General features: G+C 46.6%; 1 protein-coding gene and 1 long non-coding RNA gene across 5 annotated transcripts in view; one reads left to right on the forward strand and one right to left on the reverse strand.

Annotated features, from left to right (window-relative positions):
- TENT4B (terminal nucleotidyltransferase 4B) overlaps positions 1–3,671 on the reverse strand; it is a 46,465-nt gene extending 42,794 nt beyond the window's left edge. For all 4 annotated transcript variants that reach the window (XM_074314925.2, XM_074314926.2, XM_074314924.2 and 1 more), the window contains exon 1: positions 2,903–3,671. In XM_074314925.2, coding sequence (XP_074171026.2) covers positions 2,903–3,534 — 632 coding nt within the window. In that variant the 5' untranslated portion in view covers positions 3,535–3,671. The remainder of the gene's footprint in view (positions 1–2,902) is intronic.
- LOC141567517 (uncharacterized) lies at positions 161–15,414 on the forward strand. Its single transcript, XR_012490201.2, has 3 exons — positions 161–2,540; positions 11,982–12,084; positions 14,268–15,414. It is a non-coding gene; the product is annotated as an uncharacterized LOC141567517 (long non-coding RNA).
- The last annotated feature ends 1,551 nt before the right edge of the window (positions 15,415–16,965 follow it).

Consider the following 16,965-nt stretch of genomic DNA (forward strand, 5'->3'; position numbering starts at 1 on the left):
CAAAGGCTGCCGGTTCGATTCCCACCTGGGCCAGTGGGCTCTCAACCACACGCTGAGCTGCGCCCTCCACAACTAAGACTAAAAGGACAACAACTTGACTTGGAAAAAAAGTCCTGGAAGTACACACTGTTCCCCCAATAAAGTCCTGTTCCCCTTCCCCAATAAAAAAAAAAAAAAAAGAAACAGAAAGCAAACAAACTCCCTGGGCCTGTGGGTACAGGGAGGAGGCTGTAATGGTGAGCCCTGGCGAGTTTAATTTTGAAACAGGGCTATGAAGACTTCAGGATGAAATCCGAATATCTTCCTCTACATTTAAGAAATTCCTCTGTTAACTAGTGATCTAGCAGGTGAGAAGAAACATACCCATCAAAGGAAAAGTAAACATAAGCAAACTCTACCAAGAGCATGAAGCACGTACTTCAAGAGTTCAGAGGAACCAAAAACATCAAGAACTGGGGCAGTGGAGACGTCAGGATTTTGAACCGTACGGTGGCGTGTTCAGGCAATAAGTCCATCAGTTTGGCTGAAGCCGACAACACTGAGAGATACAAGACGTGAGAGAGTGCATCCAACTGTGCCACTGTCCTAGTCCACTGTTGATGTGCGTCTCTCGCCTTTCCCTACCTGGACTCTCAGTTCAGGGGCCGGGACCACCACAATTTGTTAACCTATTAGCTACGTGTCAGTCACATGCCCAGCACTTAGAATGTTGGTAACAACTTTACTATATTTCATCTCAGAATAGTGTAACAGCCTCTGAATTCAGATTTTTTAAATATTTGTATTAAAAATAGCAAAACTTAAAAAAGAATAGCAAAACTTACGTAAGAGTCAAGCAATAAGGATCCTTAAATCAAAACAAGAATTTTTAAGCACCCAGACACTCTTACAAAAACTCTCTTAGGAACCGCTTAACAAAATAAAAAAATTTTTAATTGCTGACATGCTCTAGAGGAAGAGACAAAAGAATGGAAAGTCTGACAAATTGATAAGCAGTTTTAACACAGGTTTACAATCAGTTTTTAAACAGTAATCCCTCTGGGAAATAGAAATCCCTCTCCTTAATCCCTTTGAGGGCAATGCAATATTTGAATCAGGAACAAGACTATCTTGCTTCTATATAAGTTCAAATGTGACCCTTTTACAGTGTCCTCGACAACAAATAGCAAGTAGAGCACAGGGCAGCTTCTAATCTATCAGAAAGAGAGGCGGCCAGCATTTTGGATTTATAATGTATTTTTGCCAGACGCAGAAGCTTCGGTAAAACGAAATTAGGGAACTTCAAGGTTTGAGTTGACAGTGATTACTTAACTGGAGCTTATTCCTGTGAAATGAAACTAACTCCCAGAACCCCTCAATATCAATTTGCTGGTCACTACGCCACAGGTTTAAGCCTCATCTTGGAAATACTAACAGGATGGAACCATGAGCCCTTTATTAAATCGTGATGACCATGGAGAGCGCCCTTGAAGCTGAGCAACAGAGGACTCAACCCTACAAGGTTCACCTCCAGAGAGTGAGGCAGGTTTGACACGAACCCCAGTGCCAGTCCTAAAACGCTTGACTGCATTATCCATAAAAGGTGGGAGCTGCAATAGTAGCATATAGCACACACCAGCCCACTAGAAGCAGACGGAACCCACCAACTCATTTTACCCAGACCTTCAAAAAGGTCCAGAATTGTCTTTGCTTGCCAAAGCAGGCAGATCTGAATGAGTGAATCTAAGAAAAGGTTTCACAGAGGATCACACATAGTCATTTCATTTGCCTGCTGTAGCCCCATCGTAAAACAGGGTCTGAAAAATGAAAAGCATTTTGAAAGCTCATTCTCCATACTCAGAGTAAACACATACACACACAAACAAAAACATGCCCCCCCCCCAAAAAAAAACAAAAAAAAACAAAAAAGATTCAGTAACCTATTCCAGCACAGGGGCTTTTCCAGAAGGGAAGTCTAGCTGAAATCATTCCTTGCTTAAGTGTCCCTAATTCACAAGGGGTCAGGTAAAACTGCATTTTGTAACAGCTGAACTTTAAACAGTCATTCGTGGTGCAATAATCACTCATTAGCATAAAGTTACCCCCTAGAATGAAAAGCACTGGCTGTCTCTGCCAGGATGACAACTTTACAGACAGAAGCTGGGGCCAAGGACCATGAACTCCTAGAAAGTTCTATCAGCCTCAGAAGAAGACCTCACCACCTCTGCCAGCCTAAACTTAGCTGTCGCCCCATTCCTCACTCCCCACAGAACGAGGCATCGCCAATACAGGCAATTTTTTTGAAATAAAAAATATAAGATGGGTCAACAGCAGGCAAAGCCTTACAAGGCTGATGATTTCTGTTTGGGATTGGGGGAGGGGGAGGAGCTTTCTGGAAGTTTCTATTCTTGGCAAGGAAAGCACCTCCAGGTCCTTCCACCAAAAGGCACTAACACAGGATTGTTCTCAGGGAATGAGTGCCTTTCCCGTGCTAAGCAACCCCATCCCGGGGTGTGACGATGGGAGCAAGGTGGTGAAGGCCGGAAGAGGAATCCGGGAAGGTGTGTTTGACCGAGGGGGATGGAAAGAAAGAACGGATGGTTAAGGGGGGTCGGGGAAGCTGTGGAGGATTAAGAGGGAGCGTGTGGATGACTAAGGGGGGTGAGGGGAGAGTGTGGGTGTCCAGAAAAGGCGTGCGTGGCTCAAGGGGAGAGGGGGAAGGTGTGGACCGTTAAGGGGGGTTAGAGGGCAAGGCGTGCATGGCGGAGGGATGGAGGGATGTCCATCAGGCCCGAGAAGCAGCCACGAAGGCGGCCGAAGGGGGTGGCCTCGCTCGCCCCCCCACCCCGTCTCCCTGCTGTGGGCGTGTGCCCCGCAGCGCGTGTGCAAGGGCCGGGCCCCAGGCCGCAGGGCCACCACTCACCCCACGACTCCCTGGTTGTAGTTCCTCCGCTTCCACGGGGTCCCGCTGTACACGCCCCCGCCGCCGTCCGCCCGGCCGCCGCCCGCGGCCCGCCCTCCGCTGGGCTGCAGCAGGCTGTAGTTGAGTCCGTAGGTGCTGGCCTTGTTGTCGCGTTTCCGCTTGTTGCTGCTGCCGGAGGTCGGGTCGGCGGGCTCCGCGCCGGGGACAGCGGCCGACGAGTGCGGAGACGGGGACGCCGAGGGGGACAGGGACGCCGAGGGGCCCCCGACGGCCCGGCGGGCCCAGGCCGCGGGCTGGTGGTGGTTGTTGTTGTTGTTGGTCGTCTCCAGGGGCAGGAAGTCCCGGGACTCCGCCGCCTGCGCGTGGCCGCCCTGCAGGCGCTCCCCGGAGCGGTACATGCCGGCCGGGGCCGGGGCCGGGGCCGGGGCCGCGCCGCCGAGGCTGCCGGTGCTGCTGCCGCTCCCGCCGGTGGCCGTGCTGCTGCCGCCGCCGCCGCTCGCGCCGCCGCTGCTGTGACAGTGGTGGTTGAAGTACAGGTTCCTCAGCCCCTGGGTCGTCTCCCAGATCTGCATCCACAGACTGTTGGACGGTCCGAGCTGCTCTGGCTGGAACCAGGCGATCCTCGGATCCATCAAACGGCGGCGGCCGCTGCCTCCGCCCCTCCCGGCCGCCCGCAGGGCCGCCGCCGCCGCCGCGCCTCAGGCGCACGCCCGGCCTCGGCTGCTGCTGCTGTGGCTGCTGCCGACGCCGCTGCTGCTGCGCTGCTGCTCCGGACCAGCCACGGGCGGCGCGGTCGCGCAGGGAGCCCGACGGCGCCGGCGGCGTCGCTCCCGCCCTCGGGGGCTCCGCGGACCCTCCCCCCTCCCTCCGCCCCTCGGCCGAGCCCCTGTCACCGGGGTCCCCGTGCAAATGGCGGCCGCAGCGGCGGCTCCAGAGAAGGGCGAGCGGCAGCAACAGCAGGAGCTGAGGGACGCGCCTGCTCCGTAGCGTCTCGCTCTTCCGACCGTGGGGGCGGGGCCTCGGCCGGCTCCACCCCGCTCGCTCCGCCTCACTCCACCCCGCCCCGCCCCTCGCTCTCGCCCCGCCTTCCCGCGTTCGCCCCGCCCCCGCCGCACCGCCGGGTCAGCCCCGGAGGCCTAGTCGCGCGTCACAGAGACCGTGGCGCGTCGCGTTGGAGGCCGCAACCGCCCGGCCTAACCGTCCTCGCGCCTCCTGGGGAAGGAGCCTCACGTACCTGGGCATCCGGATGCCCCTCACGCGCGCGCCACCCCCGGTCTCGGTTTCGGTGTCCCTGAGACTGGGTGATGCCGGATGGAAGTCGCCGTCAGCTCCGCAGGGAATGGATTGTGGGAGGCGCCGCCCCGCCCATTGTGCCCTCCCCCACCCAGGGGCCTCCGGGATCTCCTTGGCTCTGCTGACCTGTCCCGAGATCTCCGCTCTCAGCACACCTCCAGGAGGGAGGAGATGTCCCCCCACCCCTCGAGCACGTGCACAGGACCCTGCCGGGGCCCAGGCTGCGCTGCTTTCCCCGCCGCCCGGCCGCCGTGCTCCCTGCGCCGGTCCGGCCGCGCCCTGGCCTGCGTGGGGGGCGGCAGGGGGGGGCGGAGGATCCCCCAGCCCACCCGAGACTGGAGAAGCCGGCGCCCACCTGCATGGCTGCACGCGCGTCTTCGTTGAGTGCGTCAGCCATGGGCTCAAAACCTACTTTCCACAGCCACGCACACAAACACGCGTGGATGCACAGGCACAGGGTCACACGCGCTGCTGGGTGTGTAACGAAACTTCGCTCGCCCTAGGGTGCACCCGCACCCTTGGAAAGCCCTTAGTTCAGAATTAACAGGAAAGCCAGTTCAGCCCAAAATGAGGACCGTGTTGTTGGCATCGGTAGAGATTTTCCACAAGGTGGTTATTTGCATATCTTCCCGATCCCTGAGGTAAAAAAGACAAGGGAATTTTAAGTGTTTTAAAACATGAGGAAAAAGGAGCACATTTCACGGTGCCCTCTAAGGTTAGTCCAAAGTACAGAGCAAGTCCCTGCGCTTGAATTTACCTTATATTTTGGGAGCTCAATATCCTGGAAAGTTTTTTTGGCAAATGATGAAAAACTCAAACACGAAGCATTGCTCGATTTTCTTGCTGAGACAATAACATGACCATAAATACAGAAAACATACCAAAAAGCAAAACCCTTCAGAATTTGGTTCATTGTATTTGTTGGTGCTTCACTACAAATCAGTATTAAGAGTTTTCTCAGAATGAAATTTGCTACATACTGAGAATTACACAGCCAGGAAAATGAGTAGTGGTATTTTTTTGTGCTATTCACACCGACAAACAAAAATAAAGCGTTGTATAGAAATAGGTTTCTTTTGACGACTTCCAATTTGTTTTCAAAATTCAAAAGAAAAACGGAAAGCTGAACAAAAAAACCTCAATGTTCCACCATCTAGAAATAACCACCATGAAGACTGTTAAACACTCTTCCAAAAATCCCTCCAGGCACACATTTATATCACGATAGTCTTTCTTATTTTTACTTATTTTAAATGTGATTCGGTCTTTTCAAATACTTTTTCAGATGTCCAAGAACACATTAAATGCCACTGACATCTAAGACCCCCCTCAAGAAAAGTATTCAAAATTAGTAATAGTACGTGCCAGAAATTAACATTTGTTGTATCCAAGTGCTCGTTTCTTCAGGCAAACCTTAGGAACTACCACAGTATTGGCAAAATGATCAATGAGTTAATATTCATAAAAGTACTTTGTAAAGTGCGGGCTGAAAGGCCAGACCTTCCTGTTCCTGCTGTCCTGTGGGGGGTGCAGACTGGTTAGCCTTGTAACACGCTCGGGTTCCAGGGCATTCATTCAGGAAATCTGGGCTGAACGTCTATCAGCCACACAGAATGGAGCTATAATTGCTTTAGAAAAGCTAAATAAGCAACCAGGGCCTTTGGCTGCCTTCCATGAATTTACTGTCTGGTTAGGGAGGCAAAAGAGGTAAATATTTAAAGCCAAATTGCAATTCATTCAATTAATTCAACAAATATGTCTTGAGCAATTATTATGTACCAGAATCGGGGGACACAGCAATGAACAATACTGATGAAGTCCCTGCCTTCATGGAGCTTACATTCTAGTGGGGAGGGCAAGCGTATAAGGTCAGACAATGGTTAAGTGCTATGAAGAAAAAGAAAGCAGGCTACAGGGATGGTGACTGTTATTTTTAGACGGGCTGATCAGGGAAGCCTGCTCTGAGGAAGCGATATTTGAGCAGGGACTTAAGTGAGGCAGCAGACCATGGCCATCCAGGGAATGACCGGTCGGGCCTAGGGAACAGCACGTGCAAAGACGCTGAGGCAGGAATATATGTTGTGTGTAAGATGATACGACATTGTAACTGAGTGTTAAATGTGTACCATGGTATAGAATCATAAAGTAGCTCTTCTGGAAGTTTCCTCAACAATCCAGTCTAAAGTGAAACAGTAGGGGATTTTACATACCCGAAAATGTATTCACTTTCTCCAATAAATATGCAGTTTTTTGTCTGAAATGTAAATATCTCATTGATTTATTAACTTCAATAAAATAGAACGGTATAATAGTACATACATACTACTATGTGGTATTAATAATCTTTGTCATTATAATTAAATTTTAGGCAGTGTGTGATTATTTTATTCCACTCCAGAGTTATGAGAACCATGACTAATATATATATATATAAAACATGTTTCCCCAATAATAAGACCTAGCCGGACCATCAGCTCTAATGAGTCTTGTGGAGTAAAAATTAGTATAAGCCCTGGTCTTATATAAGACCCGGACTTTCATATTATATTATATTATACCCAGTCTTATACTATAGTAAAATAAGTCTGGGTCTTATATTAATTTTTGCTCCAAAAGACGCATTAGAGCTGATGGTTCGGCTAGATCTTATTTTCAGGGAACCACGGTGTATATATATATATATATATATATATATATATATATATATATACATACACATATATATATGTATATGTATATGTATATGTATGTCTATATATAGTTATAGTTATTAGTGTTTTCCGTGTTCTGGTTATGAAACATTTTTTCCAGGTATCAATTAATATCTTGGGCTTAGGCCCCATTTAGAAACTTTCCCTTTTTTGCACAAAATATACATCATTGTACCATGTTTTTTTTTTCCTTAATGAAATGAATACAAAGATTCCAAGTAGGGTAATTTTTTTTCAATGAAACTTCAAAGTAATAGGCAATGTGGAAGCCTGTACCTTGTTCTGGACAGAGTTTCTATCATTCCTGTTTTAGAAACAAAAGTGTCCAAGTTGTGTACCATTCTGGGATCTTTGGAGAGAGGGAGAGAGGGGAGGAGAGAGAGAGAGAGCGAGAAAGAGAGAGAGAGAGAGAGAGAGAGAGAGAGAGAGAGATTAAGAGCTTTATAGTATAATTTATATACTGTAAAATTTGCTCTTTTTAAGTGTATAATTTAATGATTTTTAGTAAGAGTTGTGCAACCATCACCACAATCCAATTTAGGAATATTTTCAACCCCCAAAAGATCTCTAGGGCTCATTTGCAGTCAATCCCTTTCCCAACCCCAGCCCCAAGCAACTACTAATCTACTTTCTATCTCTAGAGGTTTGCCTTTTCTCTGTTTTAAGTGGTGTTTCTGTAGATTTTGACCTTGGTGGCAGCTAAAGCCCCCACAGAGAATTGCTTCTAGCCTAATGACAATAAAAATGAAACACTGCCAGAATGGGTGCATCTTCTCATAATTTTTCAGAGCCAAGTTTCCTGTAGGTTATTAAGGCAGCTCCTTCTGCCATCTTTGCTGCTGTAGGGCAAGTAGCATCCTCGGCCATGAGCACGCAAAGCAGGTGATGGGTCCCGGGCAGCCACTCTCTGGAGAGAGCCCAGAAACTCCGGCAAGATCCAGCATCCAAGTAACTCCTCATCATACCGTTTCTTTCTAACTTATCCCTGTGTTGCAGTCTGTGGATGAGGGAGAAGACTCCAAATAAGATGGTCTTGCCTGAGAAATGCTAACCCACAACTGCTTTTGTCAAGTTATTCAACAGCCCAAGTAGAGAAATTCCATTTCTGAAGACAAAGGCCAAAGACTTATTCCAGAATATTCTCTTACTAGAACCTACGTAACTTGAAATGCAGTTCAGACCTTCTCCTCAAAGAAGAGTTATTTGGTATCGTGGTTAATTTTATGTGTCAACTTGACTCGCCACGGAGTGCCCAGATTAAATATTATTTTGGGGTGTATGTGTGAGGATTTTTTCAGGTGAGCTCAGCATCTGAATCTGATGTGGACGGGTCTTCTATTGGCTGAGGCCTGAATTAGAATAAAATGGTAGAAGAAGGAGGAATTTGCTCCTATTTTCCTGTCTTGCTCTTTGAGCTGGGACATCACATCTCGTCTTCTCCTGCCCTTGGACTGAGATTTACACCACTGGTGTCCCTAGTTCTCGGGCCTTCAGGCTCATACTGAATTATACCACCAGTTTTACTGGGTGTTCAGCTTGCAGACATCAGATCCTGAGATTTGGCGTGCATAATTCCTCATAATAAATCTCCATACGAATCTCCATCTATATTAGATATACTAAACCCGAATACATCATATATATATATATATCTATATATATCTATATATATATCTATATATATAGATATATAGATATATATCTATATATACATATATCTATATATCTATATATCTATGTTTCTCTGGAGAACCCTGACTAATACAGTAAATTGGGACTGAGAAGTGGGGGGTGTGCTGCTGTAACAAATATCTGAAAATACAGAGGTGGCTTTGGAACTTGGTAATGGGTACAGACTGGAGGAGTTTGGAGATACAATGCTAGAAAAAGCCTACACTGCCATGAACGGACCCTCAAAGGTGATTCCGGTGAGAGCTGAGAAAGAGAACTGCAGAGAGAGCCTCAGTCTTCTCTGAGAACACCTAAGTAGTGAACGGTAGGTTGATAGAAACATGGACGGTAAAGGCCATTCTGGTGATGTCTCAAGTGGAAATAAGAAACATGTTATTGGAAACTGGGGGAAAGGTGATTCTTGTTATGGAGTGGCAAAGAACCTGGCTGAATTGTGCTCGTGTTCTATTGTTCTGTGGAAGGTAGAACTTGTAAGTAATAACATTGGATATTTAACTGAAGTGATTTCAAAAAAAGTGGTGAAGGTATGGCTTGGCTCCTCTTGGCTGCTTACAGTAAAATTCAAGGAGACAGAAAGGACTTAAATACAGAATTGTTAAGCAAAAGGAAAGCAGAGCTGAATGATTTTGAAAATTCTTCGCCTGTCCGTATTGCAAAAAATGAGAATGCTAAGGATACAGCCAAGCGACCATTTGGGACATTGGAAAATGAGTATGGATGTGAACCACAGATTAATCAGCCACCCCAGGAAGAAAACTTCCAGTTTGAACTGAAGGAGAAGATGAGAAGGAATGAAGGAAGGCTATCAGACTTCATAGATTTTGAAGGATGAGACCATAGAGCTATTTGGCTGAAACTGTGCACTATTATTCAAGACAAAGCACGAAGGACCCCAAAGGCGATTCAGATTTCAATAGGGCTCCCTCCTTGGTTTCAAAAGAGGGGGCCATTTCCTATCTTCCAACAGGCCAGACAGCCTCTGTCCAGAGCCGTACGGGCAGGGCTGCCAGGAGTTGTGGGTATGGGGCTGCCTGGCAGAGCCCCGGCGGCTGACTCCTGCTTAGTAGAGCATTGGGGCATTACCTCCACCTCAGCAGAGGTGGGACCACCACCCCAGTGGGTCAGGAAGGTGAGATTTCTGCCCCAATGAGCCTGGAGGGCAGAGATGGATGGAGCCAAAGAGGATTATTCTGGAGCCTAAAGATCTCGTGAAGTTTGCCTTGCTAGATCTTAGACCTACTTGAGACGCATCACTCTACCTTCTCCCCTGTTTCTCTCTCTTAGAATGGGATGTCTGTCCTTTGCCTGTCCCAGCATTGTATTTTGGAAGCACATACCTTGTGTGGCTTCACAGGTTCACATCTGGAGAGGAGTCCCACCCATACCTGATTTAAATGGTATTTACATGAGATTTAGGCTGCAGACTTGAGAGTTGATGCTGGAATGAGTTAAGACTTTTGGTATATTGGAGATGGAATGAATGTGCTTTGCATGTGAGAAGGACATGAATTTGGGGTGTCCAGGGTCAGAATGTTATGGATTAAATGTTTATGTCCTCCCAAAATTCATGTATTGAACCTTACTCCGCAGTGTGATGGTCTAGGAAGTGATGAGGGTCAGATGAGGTCACGAGGATGGGCCCCTCCTGAATGGGATTGGTGCCCCTGTAAGCGTCACGAGAGAACTTGCTACCTTTCTGCTCTCCACCGTGTGAGGACAAAACAAAAAGTCAGTGGTCTGTAGCCCGGAAGAGGGCCCTCACCAGAATCTCCCCATGGTGGATGCCTCATCTTGGACTTCCAGTCTCTAGAACTGTGAGAACTAAATTTCTGTTGTTCATAAGCCACCAAGTCTGTTGTATTCTGGTATAGCAGCCTGAGCTAAGACACTTTGTCATGAAAGAAGTTTCCAGAGCCCCTGTGGAAAACACGATTTCACTATTGTTCTGGTTTTGGGAGTCACCTTCTGCTTTATGCCTGTTAGACAAGTATGATCTTCCCCCAACAAAACGGTTCCTCCTCCATTCAGACAAGGCCCAGACCTTCCTTATTTCACCTCCAGAACCTTCTCAGGCCCATTCACTCCCCTTTACTCCCACGCTATCCACTGAGCCTGACCACCATCACTTCCTGCTTAGGCTCCCCCCCACACCTTTCCAAATGTTGGTCTCAGAGTGCTCGCACTTTAACCCCTTTGATCCAACATTTCACAGCACCCAGAGTGAACTTTTAAAAGTACAAATTTGCGACTATCGCTTTCCTTAAAATGTATAAAGTCAAACTCTAGAATTTTGCTGCTAAAACCCATTCCTCTCACTCACTGTCTTGTGCATTTAGTAAATGGTGACCGCATTCTTCAAGTAGCTCAGGCCAAAACCCCTGCTATCACCCGTAACATCTCCCTTTCCTCTCCCCACACATCCGTTTCTCCATCAGTGGGTGCTGCAGCCTGCACCTTCAGACTACAGCTGTGCACATTCCAGGAAACACATCAGCACCACCTCGGTCCAAACCAATTCTTGACAAGAATTGCTTCTTGTCAAGATCATGAAAACAGCTGCAAACTGGTTTCCTTGTTTCCACTGATGCCTCTCTTCAGTCTGCCCTCATCCCGGGAACAATGGGACCCTTTGCAATATAAGCCAAACAGTGTTACTCCTAGGCCCCAAATTTTCCAACAGCCATGCATCTCTCAGAGATCCTTCCATCCACAAGGACCTACCTGATCGGACTCCATGGCCTCAGGTCCTACTCCCTGACAATAGGTCCAGCCCCACTGGCCGGCTCACTGTTACAGAAGTCACCAATGCTCACAGGCAGGGCTGCACACTTGCTTGTCCGCAGCTGGGCTGTGGCACCCCACTTCCTTCGGGTCCAATGTCGCTGCCCCAAGAAGCCTTCCCCCGACTGCCATCCTCTAGAACGATGCTCCTTTACTTCTGTTCCATTTAGCCAGCTTTATCATTCTGCTTTAGCCTTTTCTGCAGCACCCAACATTTATGTGTCTATTCCTCTGTTGTCCATCTTCCCCCACTAAACCATGAGCTGCGTGACAGCAGGTCCTTGGTGTGTGAGGCAGATGGATGGACTCTAAGATGTCCCCTCATCCCCACTTCCTGGTGTGTTCACATCTTTGTGTAATTCCCTCCCCCTCAGTGTGGGTAGAACCTGTTTCTAACCAATAGCATATGGCACAGTGATGGGGTGGCATGCCCCTGAATATGTTCCCTAATATAAGACTGCGTCCTGCTAGCGGACTCCCACGCTCCAGCTCACCTCAAAGAAGCAGGCCGCTGCCGTGAACTGCCTGAGGGCAGCCCCTGGGAACTGAGGGCCTCTGAGCAACAGCCAGTAAAAAAACCAAAGCTCTCATTCCACACACAGGAAACGAATTTCTGTGACAAATGGAGTGAGCATGGAAGCAGATTCTTCTCCTGTTGAGCCTCCGGATGAGAATGCAGCCCAGCCGACCTCTGACTGCAGCCTGGTAAGAAGCTGAAGCAGAGAACGCCCCTAAGCTGTGCCCAGACACTTGGCCCACGGAAACTGAGTGATAATAAATGTCTGTTGTTTTAAGCAGCTAAATTTGTGGTGACTTGTCACTCGGCAATAGAAAATAACACAGTTTGTTTTGCTCATTGCTCTCTCCTGTGTACTTAGACCAGGATCCGCGATCTACCAGATGCCCGATAATATTTGTTGAATTGAATATATTATTATGGAAATACAAAACAGAGCGAACAGAGTGGACAGCAGTGTTACAATATGCTACCAGTGGTGTGTGTGTGTGTGTGTGTGTGTGTGTGTGTGTGTGTGTGTGTGTGTATCTATGTGTATATGTACACAAATGTAGAATACGTCTAAAAAGGTATACAAGAAACTGACAGAAGCCTGGGGAGTGAAACGAGAGACTAGAAATCCACAAAAGAGGGAGACTTTCCTCTCATTTTATACCCTTCTGAACTGCTTGAAAAAAAAATTTTTTTTTTAAAGGCTCTCCCCACTTCCACACCTCGATCTTTTTTTTTTTTTTTTTTTTTTTTAAAGTCAAATTGTTGTCCTTTCAGTTTTAGTTGTGGAGGGCGCAGCTCAGCTCCAGGTCCAGTTGCCGTTGCTAGTTGCAGGGGGTGCAGCCCACCATCCCCTGCGGGAGTTGAACTGGCAACCTTGTGGTTGAGAGCCCACTGGCCCATGTGGGAATCGAACCGGCAGCCTTCGGAGTTAGGAGCATGGAGCGCCAACCGCCTGAGCCACCGGGTCAGCCCCTTGAAAATGTGTTTTACTCTATGTCACTTAAACACACACACACACAGAACACATACACACCAAAATAAAATAGCCCATGTGACTTCAAATGTCAATGGTTTGCAAAGGAAATCACTTTTTCAGCACTTAACTCCTTTACTCAGTGCTCTGCTTTCCCTGTCCAAGTGGCACCCTAGTCTATTCATTTCCACCTCACCCCCCTCCAGGAGGTTTCCTGGTATGCATATTCAACAAAAGAGCTGCTACAGACAGAAGTAAATGCTTTGAACTTGACTGCATCACAGAGAAGCAGAAAGGCAAATTTTGTTTCCAGACATGTGTGAGCCAAGCCATAAGGGCCTTTTCTAAAGTAAAATGCAAGACAAAGGGGGCCAACCTTTCCCCTTATTGTTATTGTGTATCTAGCCTAAAAGGCATTTCATTCAAGAAAAAAATCAAATAATTTAAGGTATGGAGTTACCCTGGAGTTTTGGGATGGTGTAATAGACTCTGAAAAGTGCAGCCAAAATGATGGGGGGCAATTTCCATATTTGTGTGGTGGAAGTGAAAAAAAGTCAACCGAAAATTTGCAGACTGAGGACAAATGGACAGAATCCATTACAAAGCAAGAAAAACTGAGTCAGAAAGTACAGCTAGAGCTCGGGGAGGCCACGCATCAGGTGCCACAGGTAGAAACTGCCCAGATTATCCCTTACTAAAAGTGGAGCAGTGTCACACTGGTAGCCCTTGACCTCTTTTGAAACTAGCCTATATCACAAATTTAAGATCTACTGAGAGTCGTTTTTCTTCTAGGGCTCTAGAGAACATCTGAGACACAGTTATTCACTCTCGGTAATTAGTGAGGGACTGTGAGCACAGCAACATATGATTACTGACCCTTGTTCAAAGTTCTAAAACTGGACATGAAAATGCACAACCACAATGAATGTTCAATGATTAATCAACATCTGTGAGTTGATGGCTGAAAACCAGTGAGTTACAAAATATCGTTTCTGTCTAGCTTCTTAAATGGTAATTAGTTGTTGTATGTTGTATGTGTGTGTGTAAAACATTACAATTTCTCACAGATGACACTAAAGCCATGTCAGCTTGATTGTTCAAGCCACACATCTTGCCAATGTGGCTACAAGGTCATGACTTTGAATCCTATGAAGATCAAAAGGTGTACTCAGCCTCTTGGCCAAAATAATACCCTTCCCATGAAACATTTGAATACTTCACTACTTAGTGTCTTGGCCATTCATTCATTCATTCATTCATTCATTTCACCAACATTTAACACTGGGGTACAGAGAGACATGTCAGGGGCCTTGTTCACAGTCCTATGGTCCACAGGTGTATGTGTGCGTTTCCTAGCCAATATGTCATTGTAGCCAAATCTTTTTTCCATTGTCTGAAATGCAGGTCCTGGAAGACAGGCCTGAGGGATGCAGAACTTGAATGGGCCACCTGGGAGCCCTTGGAGCAGAGCTTCCTGGTGACACATCCTTGGAATCCCATGTGAGAGAAGGAGGAAAGAAGGATGGTGGAGGAGAATCTAGCTCAACATATTTCAAAGAAGGAAAAGTGCACATCCTCTGGGCCCTACTTCTCTCAGTGCTGTGCACACACGGAAGACCCACTTCTGGTTTAAAACTGTTCAGCTCCACCTCTCATTGTCATCAGGCACTTGAGAAAATCTGACTCCCGTGGGCGCTTATGTTCCTCTATAATGTTATATAAACTATAGCTCATTTTCCCAAGTCACTGTGAATAAAATATCTTACTACCAAACATGAGAGATGCCCGCCCCCCAATAATGTTCTCTTAGCTTTCTTTCTCTTAGAGCCATTTCAACTCATGAACTAGGGAAGAAGCAAGAGGAACTGAAAGTGAAGAAGAGCGTTACTTGACACCACATCCCTGCGGGGTTGAACAAGCTTTCGTGTTATACCGACCGCCTGATGGGCTTCCAGGGATGGAGACGAAGGATAAGAAAGTCATTCATTAAAGGTCACACATGCATTTGGAAGAATCTCAACATTAAGTATTCATTCAAATACGTGCCTTGTTTGTGTTCTCAGATTGACGAGATGAGAGTGTGACAGTATCCGGTGCTGGTGAGGGTACGGGAGAACAGATCCTGCTCACATGTGTGGGCATGTGAAGTGGAGCACACGCTTTGCAGCACGATGTGGGTGCCACCTGTCAAATTAAAACTGCGTATGTCCTTCGACCCAGTGTGCCAGTCTGCTCGGGCTGCTGTAACAGACTGGGCGGCTTAAACAACAGAAATTTATGTTCTTACAGTTCTGGAGGCTGGAGTCCAAGACCAAGGTGCCCCTGGGGTTGGTTTCTGGTGAGAGCTCTCTTCCTGGCTTGGAGGTGGCCTCTTTATCCTGTGTCCTAACCTGCGCGCATGCAGAAACAGAGAGATCTCTAGTGTCACTTCATCTTCTTACAAGGACACTAGTCTGCTTAAATTAGACCCCCATCCTCATGGCCTGACTTAACCTTAATTTCCTCCCGAAAGGCCCCGTCTCCAAATACAGTCACATTGGGGGTTAGGGTTTCACATACGCATGCGGGGTGGGGGGTTAGGGGGGTGTCACAATATGGTTCATACCACCCAGCAATTCCAGTTTCAGAAGTTTCTCCTACATGTGTGTGTACAGATGTGCACGAAGATCTTTAAGGAAGAATGTTTCAAGTTGCATTGTCTGCAGCAGCCCCAAACTATCAACCACCTAACCATCCATCAGGAGGGGGTTAAGATACATTCAGTCAATAAAATACTACTACACAACTGTTAAAATGAGTGAGCCAGCACTACACAGGTTGACATGGAGAATGCACTAAAATATATCATTAAGTGGGAAAAGGCACGGTGCACAGCTGTGTGTAGAATACAATCCAATTTGTGTTAAAAAAAAAAAAAGAGCTTAAGCATCAATGTTTTTTGGACAGATTTACAAGAAACCGTTGGCGGTCATTACTGTTGAGGAGCGGACTTGGGGCATGGGTTTATTCCTTCTTCCCTCTGTACTGCTTGTGCTTTGCCCACCCTCACTGCCGGTGGAGGTATGTTACTCTTTTTTTAATTGAGGTAAAATTCACATAGCAAAAGAACTCACCATTTTAACCATGGAAAAGTGTACAATTCAGTGGCACTTCGTACACTGACAATATTATGCCACCGTCACCTCTACCCAGTTTTAGACATTTTCATCACCCCGAATGGGCAGCCATTCTGCATTCTTCCCTCCCCCAGCTCCTGGTAACCGCTAATCTGTTTTCTGTCTCCATGGATTTAGTATTTTGACTATTTCGTATCAGTGGAATCATAACATGTGGCCTTTGTGTCTGGCTCCTTTCACTCAGGATGTTTTCAAGGTTCATCCATGTTGTAGCATGGATCTAAGTTCATTCCTTTTTTATGGCTGAATAATATTTCATTGGATGAATATACTCTATTTAGCTTGGCCATTGATCTATTAACGGGCATTTGGGTTGTTTCCACCTCTTGGCTATTGTGAATGGTACCGCTATGAACGTTCACGTGCAACTTATTATTCAAATACCTGTTTTCAGTTCTTTTGGGTACATACCTGACAGTGGGATTTCTGGGTCATATGGTAATTCTATGTTTAATTTTCAGGGGGATGAATGTTACTTTTTATTTTGTTTAAATATTTAATTATATGTCATAAATGAGACCGTATAGGATGGGATCTTGAAAGATCTTTTAGTGCAGTCCCTCTTTGACAATGGACATTGTTTATCTTCATTGAAGCAGTAATTTGGGTTTAACAATATATCCTGTCCTCCAGCCTGTTAGATGTCTTCTGTAAAACGGACATTCCAACGTTCTTGCTGTTGAATTGAACTGAAACAGTCTAGCCATCTCAAAAGAATACAAGTATCCTTTTGATAACACTCACATCCTTAAACAATACACAATGCAATAAATAGCATTTATTCCAGTTTTTAGGTATTGTTAGTTTATTCAAAAAATAACTGTTGACCACTTTGTACCCAATAGGATGATTAGTACCACGACATAGGAAATAACAAATGTTGTCAAGGATCCAGAGAAGCTGCAACCCTTGTGTTGGTGGAAAAC

Source organism: Rhinolophus sinicus, chromosome 8, assembly GCF_057876585.1.
Source record: "Rhinolophus sinicus isolate RSI-liver-muscle chromosome 8, RSI-T2T, whole genome shotgun sequence".
In the NCBI taxonomy this organism is placed as follows: domain Eukaryota; kingdom Metazoa; phylum Chordata; class Mammalia; order Chiroptera; family Rhinolophidae; genus Rhinolophus; species Rhinolophus sinicus.